The following is a 16,271-nucleotide window of genomic DNA, read 5'->3' as shown; positions in this document are numbered from 1 at the left end:
AGCCAACATAAACTGATCGAAATGTCTAAATGAGCATGCAGCAGCTTCTGCCCCACCCATATTAGTTTATTGCCTCACACGCAGTATCAAGGGTAAAGGTTAGTAGTACCTGTTGTGTATGTTGAACAAATGGAACTACGTACAATGTTGACGGATGTTAAATGCTTTAACCTGTATGAGTTAAATATGGAACATCCTGAATACAGCTCGAAAATCACATAACTTAGCACTAAAGTTTGCCACCTGCCAAGGATTACAAGGTAGAGCTAACTACAAGTGTGCTGCAAAGGAAGCCAATACTTTTGCTGAATTTTATTGGGATCCTAAAGCTGAAAGAGCTGTTCCTCAAGATGGTCTAGCTAATTCATGGTAAAGTGAGATTTGAACCAGCAACTTCCTAATTCATCGGTCTGCTAAATCCACTCCTTTACACAAAAATTAGGCCTAAGTTGTTGGATCCATTATTGCCTCTAACTTGAGCCAAACCACAGCTATCATGGCCAGTAGCCACTAAAAGCCATTCAAATGGGTTGCCATTAGTCTCCTGTAGGAGCAGGTTTCAGTTTAACTATGCACTGTGTGAAGAATTACAGTGGTTGTGAACGGGATCTGTTCCAGAGGCCCGTTCGCAACATGAAAAGCCCGCAACCTGAAAGTGCCGTATCTGCGCAGGTGCACATGCGCGAGCAGCGAAACCCAGAAGTAACCCTTTCCGGTACTTCCAGTTTGCTGCAGGACGCAACATGAAAAAACATAACATGCAACGTAACATGAGGTATGACTGTACTTCCTTTTGCCAATCCTGAATCTTCCAACACTAAGCTTCACTGCATGTTCATGAGTTCTAGTGCTATGACACAGAGAGAAAAACTTTTCTCTTCCCACTTTATCCATGCTGTGAATAATTTTATAAACTTCCATCATATCATACCATATATTTGTATAATGGCGCTATGATACTGAAAGATTTTAATTTTTCCACCCTAGTATGCCTTTTCCACAGCTGCTGCACACTGGGGTAGACATCCTCATTGAGTTACCTACTATGACCCCAATGGCTCATTCCTGGTCAGTCACTGCCAGTTCAGACTCCATGAGCATAGATGCATTATTATTTTTTGCATCACACTTTCTACACACTGAATTGCATTTGCCATTTTACAGTCCATTCACTCAGTTTAGAGAATATTTTTTGAAGCTCTTGCAAAACTTTTGGGCACCTGATTGCTTACCCCATCTCTAGATCGTCTATGAACAAGTTAAAAGGCACAATATCAATCCTTGGAAAACTCCACTTTCTACAGCTCTCCATTCAGAGAACTTTCCGTTTATTCCTACTGTTTGCTTCCTATTAACCAATTCCTCTTATACCATAACTGCTAAGTTTACTTGGGAATCTTTGGTGGGGCAACTTGTCATAAGCTTTTTGAAATGCAAGTACTGTAAGCAGATCACCTCTAACTATGTTTATTGACATTCTCAAAGAACTCTTAAAAGCTTCATAAGACAAGAGTTCCAGTTACAGATAGGTAGCCGTGTTGGTCTGCCATAGTCAAAACAAAACAAAAATTTTCCTTCCAGTAGCACCTTAAAGACCAACTAAGTTAGTTCTTGGTATGAGCTTTCGTGAGCTTTTGGTATCTGAAGAAGTGTGCATGCACACGAAAGCTCATACCAAGAACTAACTTAGTTGGTCTTTAGGTATCTGAAGAAGTGTGCATGCACACGAAAGCTCATACCAAGAACTAACTTAGTTGGTCTTTAGGTATCTGAAGAAGTGTGCATGCACACGAAAGCTCATACCAAGAACTAACTTAGTTGGTCTTTAAGGTGCTACTGGAAGACAAGAGTTGTCTTTGCAGAAGCTATGCAGGTTCTACTTCAGTAAGTCTTGTTCTCCCATATGCTTAGTTATTTTCTTATTAACAACACTTTAGATCACTTTTTTTGGCACAAGAAAAGTCCAAGCCCATATAGGTGAAACCATGCGGTTCACATGAAAAGATAATGGTTTCAGTTCTGTAATATGAAGACAAGCAAATAAATCATTCTTCAAGTTACCAGAAAGCATTATTCCAGTGCCTGTCTCACCTGCCAAAAGAAGCCCGGCCAAACGGGCACTAGACCACAGACTTTTGCCAGAAATAAGATCCCACTACCTCCCCGCCTATCCCCGGTAAAGATGTTTATAGGACGTTTGAAACAGATATAGCACCTATAAGCAGATTCAAGTCCGTCGTGGATCAGAGATAGGAGGAAAAAAGAACAAAAACGGGAATTAAGCTCTTTCTCCGCCTGTATCGTAGCAGCCTCTGACGGGTATCCTCCAAGACGATTCGGGAGCGGCTGAGGAAGCCCGAGGGCGGCGCACACCTGGGACTGGCGGGCGCCTCGACATGGATTAACTAAAGCCTCTGAACAAGCAACAACGCTTCCCGACCTGCCTCGTTCGCTCCCACAAGTAGTGGCCCAAGTCACTTCCGGCTTCGGAGGGCGGGCAGGACAGGCCAACGGAGCGGACGGGGCCCCTCACAATTCCTCGGCGGCCCAACTGGGACGGCCTCCTGGGGGCAGGCAGAAGCCCGCCGTTGCCGCGAGCGACCCTCGGCTTTTATTTATTCCGCGGCCGGACTCGCCTTCGGGGCGCAAGAGGGGAAGGAGGGAGAGAGGGGCAGGGGGTCTCCGGGAGGCCTCCTCGCCCCACCACAGGGGACAACACGTGCAGGGACAGGCGAGCTACGGGCAGGCCCAGCTCACCACTCCTTTGCTTAGCGCTTCAGCGCCGGCTACGCCGGGAGAGACGCGGGACGCAGGCCGCCCACCGCTACCGCCACTACCGCTCGGCCTCCCGGTGGCTTCCGCCAGCGCCGGCCTTGCCGCCTGGAGCGAATGGCGCGGTTCTCACCTGGGGCGGGCCGGGGGCGAGGGTCTCGGGGCCGGGGCGGGCGCCTGGCTGAGCCGCTCGCGCTTCTCTAGCTACCTCCTCCGCTGGTTCCCAAACAAAATGGCGCCGGGAGTCGCGCGCTCACGTCGCGGCCCTTCTCTTCCCGTCTTCCCCTGCGACGGACGTAAGGCCAGGGGGCGGGGGCTCCTCGATCTCGCTTAGGTCGCCCGCGCGAGGAAGCCCTGGCCCAATCGCAGGCTGTGTCCAGCTCCGCGCTCGAGCCCGCCTCCCTGCTTTCGTCCAATCCCCACCTCGAGGGGCAGCGCGATATTATTTTTCCCCCTTTGCGTCTGCGTAGGGACGAAGGCCAGGTTACCCAATCCGTGTTCGGAAGTGGTTGCTGGAAGGCGGCGCAAAGCGGAGGAGATGGCTAGGGGGCGCTGCAGAACTATCGGCCGACAAGGATTGGTTAAAGGCAATATTGAGCTCAGCTCGGCCAATCATAAGGTGGCGCCGCGAAGGGAGCGTGTCAGCTACGACCAATAAAAGTCGGGCGCGGTTGCTGTGGCCGAGGAGCCAGGCGTCAGGCGCGATTCCTTGGGAAGTGTAACGGGGCAGCTAGGAGGTCGACGAGCGCTCCACCCTGGATGGAAGCGCATGCGCACGGGCTACCCGGAGAGCGGGGGTGCGCCTGAGGCGGTTGTGCAGCTGCTAAGCGGGTCTTCACAGCCTCCCTTCGGAGCCGCTCCTGGTGCCTGGCTTGTGGGGGGTCCTCTCGGAAGGCCGCTTCCCTGGGGCATCTCCGCGGGGCCAGAGTAGACGGGGGGCTGAGGGGGACCAAAGTGTTGGAGAAGCAGCATCCTGGGTGGGGGAAACCACGTGCCATTGGGGTCTGTTTCCTTCAGGAAAATAAAAAGGGCAACTGAGAGCAGGCGTGAAAGAGGTGCTTAAAACCACGGCGGTGGAGAAAGCGGGCAAAGAAGTCCCCCCACCCTTTCTTATAACGTTGGACCCCCGCCAGTGAAGCTGAATGTTGCAAGATTCAGGCCCGACCAACTCTCTGCTACTTCCTCCTCGCCTAATTAAAGTGTGTTGCGAGGCCCACAACTCTGAGGGCTTTAACAAATCTTTTTAGGCAGATTCGTGGAGAAGGAGAATGGATACTAGCCAGGGCAGCTGTGTACAGTGCTGCCAGTAGTGAAGGCTGAGAGGCCTCCAAGTAGGTTAGTGGACAGCACAAGTGTGTTGCCTTCATGTGGCTGCTTTGGGGCTTCTGGCAGGCATTGGATTGGCCACTCTGAAAATAGGTTGTTGGACCAGATTGATGGCCGGATCAAGCAGCGCTCTTCCAATTTATTTAATTTGTATACCACCCATAGATCTCGGCAGTCCAGAACATAAAATCACAATGTACAAAACACAAAATATGTAATAAAAATAAAATCAAAGACAACCCAATAATATCTCCTTCCACAGCACATTTTAAAAGGGCATCGGATGTTAGTCGGCCAAAGGCCTGGTTAAAGAGGACCATTCCACAAATGGGAAGCCATTGCAGAAAAGGACCATTCTCGTGCTGCCACTCCGAACCTCTTGTGGAGGGGCCTGCCAATGATCTTAAGAAGTCTCTTCTTAAACTTCTGATATGTAACAAGAATGGATGTTGGTATTAATCTTCCTCTGCTGCCATTTTCCCAGCAAAAATTACATGGGGTAGGGTATCCTTGCATAGACCAGAGTTTTAATCCTAGGAAATAGGTTGTTTTAAATCCCAGAACCCCAATCCTGATCTTTCTCCCCCTTCCCCAAAGTGAGTTGCAAAAAGGCATCATTGCATATGGTTTGGCTCTGCAGAGTTGGACATACTGGGTTTTTTGACTACGTGCCATTCTGTGCAGCTTCACACAGTCAATTAAGAGTTGGCTGAAAGCCAAGGATGACTGAGCAGAGAGGCATTATTCTGCCTGGAGATATGAGACCTTGGTTGAGGTCTCACACAGGCATGATGACTGATGACCTTACTGACTGGATAGTTTGTTGATCAGTGTGGTGTTCTGAGAGTCGTTTGGAGTTTGTTATGAGAGAGCTAGTTAAGATCTGTTTCTGTTCTTGTATATAGTAACTTGTAGAGTCTGCTGTAAATAATAAACACCTCTAAGTAATCAAATTACTAGTAGCAGCGTCTTGTTCCTGCTTCGTCCATCCTGCCTGCAATTGATTGCTTTCTGGAACTCTGCGTATGCTCTGCTAAGGTCCTGCAACAGGTCAATATTGCAAAACACCAGTAGGACACTGGTAGTTTCCCCTGTAACACTCTTGCTGTTTGTGGCTTTGCTCTTCAAGGGCTCCAGCCAAGTAGGCAGAACTTTGTAAAATCTGTTTTGGCAGCTTGTGAGCCTTGTAGACCTCAGGTTGGAGTGGAGGAGAATTTTCTGTCATAGCATGAAAAGCTGGGTAGAGTTGAGACAATCCCTGCCCCCTCCCTCTGCCTCCATGGCAATCGGATGACCAGCCTGGTCCTACCCAGTGACAGAGCAGCCTCAGAGAACTTGCTCCTTTCCCACAACAACAAAAAACACTTCCAACTGCCTGTTGCTCTTTGGCAAGGGAAGAGCAAGCCATTCTGGCCCTATGTCACCAACCAGACGATGAAGAGCCAGTTGCATACAACACCACTTTTATGTGAGAAAAGAAGCATAACCTCAGCTGGATGTGGAGGCTTTTGTACAACTTATGCTCTGTTCTCACAACATTAGGCTCATCTCCCCTGTTTCTCTTGCTTTCTTTTAGTTGGTAAGTCAAAGGGAAGGGCCTGCTACTTTTTTTTATGTAAGCTGCTTTGTGAAAAAATATTTTTCTGAAAGCAGTATATAAATATAATAAATATATTCAGGTAGGGTTGCCATATTTCAGAAAGTAAAAACCAGGACACCCCAAAAGTTGTTGAGCTTTTTTATATATACAAAAACATGATGTATGTCAGCCCTAGAATCAGGTCATGTTATAGGTTCTCTACCACAGAGCGGGGGGGGCATTTCTGTGTGATGCCCCCCCAAAAGTGCCATAGACGTATCTGTTCTCCCTGCCCTGCCAAGATTGACCACACACCCAAGAGATTACATGATTTAATAAGTTTTTGCAACTATTCAGTCATAAGAAGATAAGTATGTACATAGCTTCAATTATGTTACTATGTTACAAAGTATTGTGTACTATGTGGAATACCATTTCCCCATAACTTTTCAGTGACATTTACTATTTTAAAAGGCATTAGATCAGATGTAGCTGGCTTTGGAGAGGAAGCATTCAAACATCTTCTGAGCTTGTCCAGGCTTATACTGTGGAACCATGTGACCAGCACCCTATATATGAGAGAGAAGACGGTTTAGAAAAGAGCTGAGAAAGCACATCTGAAATAATTTCCCCCTGCCTAAAACATCGTGAAGGATACTGGAAGCTTATATTGAGCAGAGCAAGAAGAGGCAACATCTGTGTGAAGGAGAGAAAGCAACTTTCTGCCAGTGCTGTGTACAATTAATCACATATTGGCTGTGTTTTCACATAAATTGGGGTTGTTATTTAACAAACAAGCCATGTATTGTTTATTTAGAGCAGGTGTGGGAAACCGTGGCCCTCCAGTTGTTGCTGAACTACAACTCCCATCATCATTAGCCATGCTTGCTGGGACTGATGGGAGTGGTGGTTCAGCAACAGCTGGCAAACCAAAGGTTCCCCACACCTGCTTAGATCTTATTTTGTTTTCAAGCTACTCTTGCGTCATGCCTTCCCAGCTTGAGGAGCATCTCGGGTAACAGGTAGGGAAAACAACCATAGTTAAGCAGGGTTGTTAGGTTCATAAGTAATGTTAAACCATAGTTAGAATAAGCCATGATTTTTAAGTCAGTACCAAGCCATTTATTTTCTGTCATTTGCTGACAGAAAATAAACAGGCTAGTTTGCTGATATGTTTTCACATGTTCAGACAAACCACAGTTACACTAACAAACCATAGTTTAATGTTACATGAGAACCAGGCCTTTGTTACAGGGCCCAGGATTACACCTAAGCCCTTTTAATAATGGGTCTCTCCAGCTTGAGAAGCCATTGCCTCCAACGTGTTTTCTGTTGGCTGCTTATGCTCTAACTCTGACCAGCATTTTTTATGGGACACTGCACACACACACATAGGTGAGGGACTGGCTGCTTCTGTAGGGCACATGGAACAGATGACAGGTCCTGTTTAACTGTGTACTAAAATCATAGTTGTCGCTTGATAGGGAGGTGATCTAGCAAGCAATAGCATTTCCCGGGCTAGAAGTAGTGTAAACTCAATCAAGCCATGAGTGCCAGCCAACCCCCCCCCCAAGTATTGGGGGCAACATTTTATTTGGTCTGTCTCTGATTGGTAGTCAGTGCAGCAGTTTCCCCCAGGCTTTTTCTTAAAGGTTTATCCTGGGAGCAAAAAGCCTCATTTTCAAGGGCAGAAGATTCCCAATGTAAAACTGTTACCCAGATCAGCACTTTTGCCCGCTAGGACCCATTTTGGCTAATAAATAAAAGGTGCTTCCTCCTCCTAGAACCCGAAGGAAAAGCTGGAAGAGTAGAAGTAGCAATCTTTTATAACCCAATGCTTTATATATTGGCTTTATTTACTGTTGGAAGAGGGGTCAACCTTTTTCTGTGGCTGTGTTGGGATGAAATCTGTAAAGCAGTCACTGCGCCCATCACAAACCTCTATCTTGAGAGCCATGTCATGCTTAAAAAATAACTGAGCCCATATAATGTGCTTTCTAAACAAGCTTTTGGCTCTGCTCCTGCTTTAAAGTATTGGCTGTTAGTGTTGCTCTTCCTGTTTTTGTGTTATCCTGCTGTTCATAAACTTGTTATTTTGTCTTTTAATTATTGGCTTGTTGCTGATTTTTACTTGAAATCTGCTTTGAGTAACACTGTTGTACAGGGGAGAAGCACGGCGTAAATCTTTTAAATAATGAAAAGTATAATGCCCACTGGCTCCAATTAAATCACTGACCTTTACGGTGAGAAATGTGATCTTCTCATACTCCTTGAAAAATCCTGCAATCTGATCATTGAAATACCAGGGCTGGTAATCATTTAGCACCTGTGGAATTAACGAAAAAGAAGGTCACAAACTGGAAATGGAAAGCAGACCCAATATTAGTGTACATACTAGTCTATCACGGATGCTCCAAAACTGGCTCTTAGTAGACTTATTACTCCAGATCATGTTTTGCTAACTTTCTCTTCATCTCTGCCCATCCATTCTAACTTCTTTTCTAAATGACAGCTTGGTTATGTCTTTAACAACAACTGCACATCTGTCGGTGTTGGAAACCTGGGTCCTAAAAGGCAGGATCAGCTGTGTCTTCCCACATAAATTAAGGAGCAATAGGTTTTCAATACAGCACTTAAGATATGCAAAGTTCAAAGGAGTTACTTACAGTCTGATTTAAAGACTCAACAAACTTTTCAGCCCCCAAGAAGTTGCAGGCCATGTCCACGTCTCCATTATAAACCAATGCTCGTAGGTCCTGAGCCAGCAGATACTTGTAGAAGGGAGTCATGTCTCTGTACACCCTTTGGTAATGAGCGCTAACCTGTGTACTGCATGGAGAAGAGAAATGCATGGGGGGCGGAGTTTTCAAGGAGCTTCGGCCCCTCATCCCTTCTCCCCTTTGTTTCACCAGTAAGATCAATCAAGGGTGCCCTTTTGATTTTGTCACCAAAATGCAAATCCAAGCTGCCAAGAGCATGCAAGTTGGGGTTCTCATTGACTGCCAACAGCCACAGAATTCCTTTCTTGCCCCTGCAGGCCTATCAGAATATGAGCATGTGCCAAGGCCATCCACCACCAAGTGGTTTCAAGAGGAAATGATGCTGAATATACAAACCCATGTACTCTATACCTTGCCCCAGAGGAAGAATAATAAATAAGCTGGGGAGAAATAAATGTTCCCAACCTTAGCGGTCCACAACTGAGACAAATATCCTTTATAATTTAATCCAGTGATGTCTGGAAGGCAGTTTGTTTTACAACTGTTTTCAGAATTCTCATACAATTGAGATCCAACTTATTAGTTCCAGCCAAAACCTCTTAATGCCCAGTAGTAGCAGTTAGTTGTTGTATTCATTGTCTCTTTTAAGGAAAACCATCTAAGCCACAATAAGACATTTTAATGGGAAATGATGGTAAGCATCAGTACTTAGAATACAGAAAAATGCACAACTATGCTAGGTGTGAATGAACGTGAGGATTAGTCATGTGGAAAACCTTACCCTTGGAGGAGTTATTTTTTGCAAATAAATTTCCTGAACATGTAATGCCAATTTTCAGTGAGACTGAAATACCCAAATAAATAATGATAAGGTTTTGCACACCCCTGCAAATGCCCAACAAAAATACCACAGAAGACTATCGATGACTGCATGTCAGTAAGATGAGCAAGGAGAAGAAAGGTCCATTTGTCACCTGAAAAAGTTCTACCAGATGACTCACTATGCATGCAACCCCAACAGAGAAGTGGGGGAAAGATTTCTTCAATATCATAAAGGACTTATGCCACATCTTACAAGATGACTGTAACATGATTGTTGTTTTCCCCGGACTATCGGTATTGGAGATCTTCTGTCAGCTCACCCAAGGGGTCTTGAAGAAGCAAGGTAGTCAGTACATCAATAAAATCTTCAGTTCCCTTCACTTGATTCCATATTGTACATCCATACAAAAATTGGAAGTATATGGGACAGAATTATCTGGGAAAGGATACTACTTCCCCAGCTTCCAGGTTTAGGGCAATAAAGTATGGGCAGAGTGAAACAGGTGCTTCACATTAGAGGGTTGTCAAAACAAAGATGGGGAAGCTGTTTTTGTTGCAGTCTGCATTTTCATTTGATCTCAGTCCTAGTACATACCCATATGTTATCAAGCTCTGGCAACCTGCAGTGCATCAGTTCTATACCAGCAGAGAAACACCACTTTTCCAGAAAGCCTTGCCAGGCCACTGCCCTTCATTACCATTCCATTACCAAACAACTTTTTCATGCTTCTGAAGGGCAGAAACATTTGATGGGAGTCACCTGCAGAGCTCCCAGTCTGGGAGAGTGCTGGGGATGTGGAGAGCCTGCCGGACTTCATCCTGGTTCAGCCACACATACATAGCAGTGGCATTTATACAATGTGGCACTCCTGGGATGGAGCCAATTTTCTGAAAGTGAAAGCAAAGAGAAGGCAAGATGAGGTTGAATTCTTCTGGGAAAAGCTGGTGCAAGATACCAGCACCTTGCTTTGCCAGACCTAAGCCTGATTCAGCAAGTGGCCCATAGTTCATTTATAAATGGATGAATCATGCCTTCCCAGCATAAACTTTTGGGAATAAATTTCCATACTGAATATTAATGCTTAAGAAAAAAATTTTTTTGGTTTTTTTAAGTTTGCCAAATTCACAGAATCGCTAGAGCCACCTGAGTGATGTAAATTTGATGAAGATAGCCTAGCAACTCACTGGCACTGGAACATCAAACTGGTAGTGGTGGAAGAGGCTCGAGAAATCAGCTTCATAACGCTCCTGGTAGTGTGCTCCTCCCCAGCAAGATGCGTAGAGGTTGTACACGTTGAGGCCAATTCCATAAAGAATTCCATAGGCTTGTGATATCTTGAGGATGGGAACAGGGAAGAAGAAGATAGAAGAGTTAGCTACGCTCTGAGTTTATGTGCAGAAAGAGGAGAAAGGAAACAGATGTGTGGAATTCGGTAATATTTATAGCCTTCGAGGGTCATCAGTTTATTTTTATGGGTTTATTATCAAATTTATATCTTGCTCTTCTGCCCAAAGGAGCCCAGGGCAGCTAACAACAAAGCGATAAAACATATTCCAAAATCTTAAAAACGATTCCAGTACAGATGCAGACTGGGGTAAAGATAACCACTGAAAAGACAAGAGATTGCACCTGTGTAATATTCAAGGGGAGGGGATTCCAAAGGGTAGGTGCCCCAACACTAAGGACCAGATTACTACATTGTGCAGAACAGACCTCATTATAAGATGGTATCTGCAGGCAGCCTTCACCTACAGAGCACTGTGATCAACTGAATATATAAGGGGTGGGATTATCAGGAATCCTAGTTCCAAGGTGTATAGGGATTTATGCACCAAAACCAGCACATTGAACTTAGCCCAGTAACTACATAATTAGCACCCATTGCAATTATTTCAACGGTGTGGTAACACGTTGGCAACATCCTAATGCTGTTCAGAGAATTTGGTGTAGTAGGTGCTATGGGCACAAAATAGGGCAGAGACATTTCCAGAAGACTTTACTAAACCCATAATCTACCAGTTCAGGCCAAAACACATTATTGCATAACAATTAGAACATTCTAGTTTATGGACAGGTGCAAATGGAGTTTGCAAAGTGCACACTACATGAGTTAGTATCAAGGATTTTCAGTCCAGGCACTCACTGCTGTGATACAATCACTGTTCATGTTGCTGGAGAAGTTGCAAGTTCCTTCATCACAGCAGTTTTCGTTCAAGGAGGCCCACAAGCTGTAAGGCAAGAGAGAAGGAGGTGGAGTGTCAGGTAGAGGGAAGCTTATTCATTTTTATTCAATCATTAAATTTGTATACCACCCTTCACTCCAAGATCACAGGGTGGTTCACAACTTAGAAGCACAAAGTGTGTGTGTGCGCACACACACACCGGCTCCCCTGCCCAACAAAGGAGAACAGATTGTTCAAACAACGTTGACAGGTATCTGTCCTGTGTTCCTTGGAGATGTCAACAACCTCCCTGACTATTCTGCCTACAGTTTGTGCAAGTTAAGCTTTCCTTTCTGTCCTCTCTTCAGTGGAGATAATTGCTAATTTTATTCACTGAAGGAAGGACAGGAAACAATGGCTTCTCCTTATTTAGTACACCTTTGACTCACTTGCCGTCTAACCACCTTGCTTGCCAGTTTCTTGTTTCTGATGTACTCAGTGATACATAATAAGGGCAAGACACTTTACTACAGTCTCCACTCTCCTTTTTTGCTTCTGATTTGATCTGGCAAATGGAGAAGGCGGGGACAATTATTTTAGAGGCCAGGTGTGAACTTGGAGCTACCAGTTGTTGACTTGTATGGTGGGAGATTTATCTGTGGCCACTTGCTGACCAAACTCCCCTTGTCCTCTTCTATACTCACTCATCTCCAAACACTCCATGGTAGTAGGCAAATTCCATCAGTGTCTCGTCATTGAGGAAATAGCTCAGCATGCCATTGCCAACCCCAAATCCCTGAGGAATCAGATAACAAAAGATCATGCCAAGAAAGGAGGAGTTGTATGAAATTGGATGATGGGATAGTTAGTTAAAAGGCTATAATTAGAACCAGGCCTGATGCCAGGTTTGAAGATAGCAGGCAGCGGAACTGTAGTGACTAGTGCCTCTTGAGATACAGCACAACTGGATGTGGGGCAATGGCACCTGACATTCAGAGGCAGCTACTAAGCAAGGCCTTCAAAGCGGATCCACCTCCCCACTTCTAGGCATGTCCTTTCCATGTGGCCTGGTTTGGATGTGAGAGGAGTGAGGCCTTCAGGGTTTGTTGTCATCAGGGCAAAATCTGCATTAGTGGCTTCTGCTTGTGGGTTGGCAGTGCTCACTCATTGCCCCTAAATGTGCCATTTGGCCTACATAGAAGATCTTAGCTCTCCTAGTTTTCCAGTGACTCTGCTTCCTGTGCCGCGATTGTGTTTACCTTCAGGTTAATTCCTGCTGATCCTTCCGCAATCTTGGCAGTGAGAGTGGGGACATAGATTCCACCATAACTTTCCCCAAAAACATAAAATTCGTTGTTTGCAAAGTCTGGGAATTTAGCAAAGAAACTCTGGAGAGCCTGGTAGTTGTCCTCAGCTACCTGAAGTAGGGAGAAATTTTGACCCACCACTTAGCTTTGGTACAAATCATAGGACAGAATTTGATGTGCATATCATGTGAGGCTGCATTAAGAAACACACTCCTGGCATTATCTTCTCCCATCCCACCCCTCTGCTCCTCATCCATCAGGAGTATATGACAGAAGTCTTGATTTGCCTCAATGAACATCCAAATAAAGACTTCTCCTACCTGTCAGGCAAATGGATTCTGTCCCAACAATACTTACAAACTTTGTGAGCTGATTCCTCACAGCCCAGGCAGCTGTGTAGGAAGTCTATATTGCCACTAGATAGAACCATGCCATAGATTTAAGGCACAGCCAATGTACATTTACAACACATGGCTCCCCAAAATAATGCTGATAATTGTAGTTTCTTCCTCAAAGAGCTGCAGTTCCCAGTGCCCTTAGCAAACTACGATTCCCAGAATTCTTTAGGGGAAGTCGTATGATTTAAATGTGCACTGGCTGTGTTTTAAAACCGTGACTGAAGTCCAGCTCAGAGGGCCTTCTGGCAGTTCCCTCATTTTGAAAAAGTGAAGTTACAGGGAGCCAGGCAGAGGGCCTTTTTGGTAGTGGTGCCCACCCAGTGGAACACTCTCCCATCAAAGATGGGAGATATAAACAATTATATGACTTTCTGTAGACATCTGAAGCCAGCCCTGTATTGGGAAGCTTTTAATGTCTGATGTATCATGTGTTCTTTTATACTCTGTTGGAAGCTGCCCAGAGTGACTGGGGCAACCCAGTCAGTTGGGTGGAGTACAAATTAATTATGATGATGATGTATGGTGTGGTTCTGCCCTATATTACTGCTACAGGACTGACAACCTTCCCCCATCAGCTGCTACCATCACCATTCCATCTATTGCCCCACCCACCACTGGCATGTGATATGCATCGCCCCCAGTTTGTTTACTAGAGAATGCAGTCCTTAGGCCAGGAACGAACAGCAAGTGACCTACCTGGCTGTCATTGATAGGGCTGTCTTCTGTGGCATAGGAATAACCAACTCCAGCTGGAGATTCCATGTAAAGCACGTTGGCTACCTTGTTCCAGCTGTTGGGGTTCAGGTAGAGTGTTGCATCATCATTCAGCTACACAAAACCACGAGGTAGACAAAGAGGGTTACTTTGGGGATGTGAGGTATTTGCAGCATGCTGTTCACTAAACCTTCCATATCAATTGCCTCCAAGCAGCGTCTCAGATTCCCAGTCCTTGAGAAATCAGGCATCTGTGAGTTGGTCTGGGCATTATTGCGGGATTGCCATACATCCAGATTCTCCCAGACACATACAGAATACTGCAGTCGGCAGCAGTGTCCAGGTGGAAATCGGGCAAATGTCGGGGAAAATCCCCAAAAAAGTTCAACAACTTTGGGCAAAACTAAAGCAACATAGAGCCCCTTTGCACCTGGCTCTGGTGATCTCATATTAAGTAAATAATGTTGCCTCTGTGCTGGTATAGAGCACCTTTCCCTCCTGGAAGAATGATCCCAGGCAGCCTCCACAACTTTGATATGAGATCAAGAGCGTCAGGCCCAGTTGAGCCTCAACTGCCTGATCCACAACCCCTTCCTTTTCCCATGTTTCTCTCCTTTCCCATCAGCGTACAGAGCAGCCACAGACTCACATGGAAAGGTCCATTCTCAGCCAGGAGGCCTTCCATGGAACTACAGCCAGGTCCCCCATTTAGCCAGAGCACCACGGGGTCAGTCGCTGGGTTGCCCTGAGACTCCACAAACCTGTCAGGATGGAAAGGGAGAGAGCAAACACCCTGATGGATATCTTTAGAGAAGGCCCAAAGAATGGAGACCCGAGGAAGATACCTGATGCAGTAGCAGACTTTGGGCTCTCAAATTTCAGCGGCACCCTGTGTGACGCTAATATTTGGTGCAACCTCGCCTCTTATGCTTTGTTCTACAGCATTGTTTTGGTGAACCCTGCAGTGTGGCACCCAGTGTGACTGCTCTGGTTGTGCCATCCTAAAACTGCCTCTGCCTGATGTTGTAGCAGTCTTACAGCTAAGCATGCCTGTGCTGAGTGAGGGGCTGCATTGGGAACATGGAAGGAGGAATAGGGGCATCATCATTGGGGGTGTAAATAAATGTGGTGTTAGCTGGTGGGACTAGTAGGGCAGAAGGCAGAGAGGCTAATGGTAGGCAGAGAGAGGTGGAGCTACAGCCAGCAACAGGCAGAGCCAGAAAATTTTGTCCCCATCTTCCTCCCAAGTGAGTTCTACAAGATCAACCTTGAGACTGAGGAAGAGGAAGGTGGCAAGCAGGGCCATTGTAAATCATAAGACAGGCAGTTGTGACATGGCTAAGGTTGGTGGGGCTGTGTCGCATTTACGCTAGTGAACCAGCCCCCACTGAATCAACATTTTCCTCCATGCAGCTACCCTATGGGCAGGAATCCAGGAGAGAGGCAGGCAAGGAACTACAACATCCAACATGGCAGCCTGCTCCTACTGGACCTGCCTCCCTCCTGCCCCCACCCCCGCCCCTCTGGAGGGCCAGGGATCACCACCAGAAATGAAACAGCTTCTGTTTTCATAATGGCCTTATTGTTATTGCACTTTGACTTTATTTGTAAGCTGCCTTGGGGGAAATTTGTGCCTGTAAAGGGAAGACACAAATTATTATAATCAATCAATCAATCAATCAATCAAGCTAATGTTACAAGCAACCAACTTATTCTTAGGCTGCTCTACACAGCTACGTTCCAGGGCAGTAGAGAAGCATAAACGTTTCTGTAAGCTGCAGCTCATCCAGAACATATTGGCAAAGGCAATTTCAACAAACGGTTAGCAAGAGCATAAGGACATCAGAAGAGCCTGCTGGATCACACCCAAGGGGGCCCATCTAGTCCAGCACCCTGCTCTCACAGGGGCCAACCCAAGGGAAACCTGCAGGCAAGACCCAAACACAGGGGTGCTCTGCCCTCCTGCACATTCCACCAACTGGCATTCAGAAGTGTTGCTGCTGCTGCCAATGGTGGAAGTCCATGAAGCAGCTGTTGCCTGGATGTTAGCAATGTGTCTAGCCAGGATTAGCTTTTTAGCTCTTAATTAATGAGCAATTGGAAGCATGCATTAGGTCGGCCAGCACATACCCAAAAGCAACGAACAGTTCAATGAAGAGGAGACATGAATATTAACTCAAACTCTGTCTCTCTGCTTACCAGTAATGGAAGTATTGGCCAGATCCTGCCTGGAGATAGCCGGACCATTGCTGGAAGGTTGGCATCTCAGACAGTCCTGGCAGGGAAGTGATGAGATCCGGAGAAGCATCTGTCCCTGTGCAGAGGCCAAAGGAGACACTGAAGATGGCGCACAACCTGAACAAGAGGTGCATGGTGCTGTTCTGGGACAGGCTGCCATAGAGTGGTGGAGTTGCAGGGCACCTTATATCATGCTTGGCCTGTGTACTCTGACAACAAGCCAACAACATAA

The 16,271-nt window shown here is 46.0% G+C and overlaps 2 protein-coding genes across 24 annotated transcripts in view; both read right to left on the bottom strand.

Annotated features, from left to right (window-relative positions):
* The window catches only part of CNOT1 (CCR4-NOT transcription complex subunit 1), a 59,963-nt gene extending 56,464 nt beyond the window's left edge, over positions 1 to 3,499 (bottom strand). For 14 of the 23 annotated variants that reach the window (XR_014551011.1, XM_083624819.1, XM_083624836.1 and 11 more), the window contains exon 1: positions 2,906 to 3,071. The gene's annotated coding sequence lies outside the window, so the exon portion shown is untranslated. Of the gene's footprint in view, positions 1 to 2,533 lie in introns of all 23 variants that reach the window. The other 9 variants (XM_083624830.1, XM_083624839.1, XM_083624822.1 and 6 more) reach the window with 4 other exon arrangements.
* A 2,496-nt stretch (positions 3,500 to 5,995) lies between these two features.
* LOC310767694 (lysosomal protective protein-like) lies at positions 5,996 to 16,210 on the bottom strand. Its single transcript, XM_083624942.1, has 11 exons — positions 16,001 to 16,210; positions 14,451 to 14,562; positions 13,784 to 13,915; positions 12,642 to 12,800; positions 12,087 to 12,178; positions 11,364 to 11,448; positions 10,405 to 10,554; positions 9,980 to 10,107; positions 8,344 to 8,506; positions 7,914 to 8,003; positions 5,996 to 6,246 (listed from the first exon to the last, which is right to left on the bottom strand). The coding sequence occupies exons 1-11, from the start codon at positions 16,171 to 16,173 to the stop codon at positions 6,160 to 6,162; spliced, it is 1,371 nt and encodes a 456-aa protein (XP_083481068.1). The 5' UTR covers positions 16,174 to 16,210; the 3' UTR covers positions 5,996 to 6,159.
* Positions 16,211 to 16,271: the final 61 nt, after the last annotated feature.

The sequence above is a fragment of the Podarcis filfolensis genome, assembly GCF_964270895.1.
Source record: "Podarcis filfolensis genome assembly, chromosome: 8".
Taxonomy (NCBI): domain Eukaryota; kingdom Metazoa; phylum Chordata; class Lepidosauria; order Squamata; family Lacertidae; genus Podarcis; species Podarcis filfolensis.
This window is presented reverse-complemented; position numbering and strand designations above follow the sequence as displayed.

Coding starts and splice junctions, on each gene's coding strand:
- LOC310767694 (XM_083624942.1), bottom strand. CDS start 16,173: ATGCACCTCTTGTTCAGGTTGTGCGCCATCTTCAGTGTCTCCTTTGGC. Junction 10,108..10,404: donor AGTTTGATGTTCCAGTGCCA/GTGAGTTGCTAG, acceptor TTTCACTTTCAG/AAAATTGGCTCCATCCCAGG. Junction 8,004..8,343: donor TTGAGTCTTTAAATCAGACT/GTAAGTAACTCC, acceptor TTAATTCCACAG/GTGCTAAATGATTACCAGCC.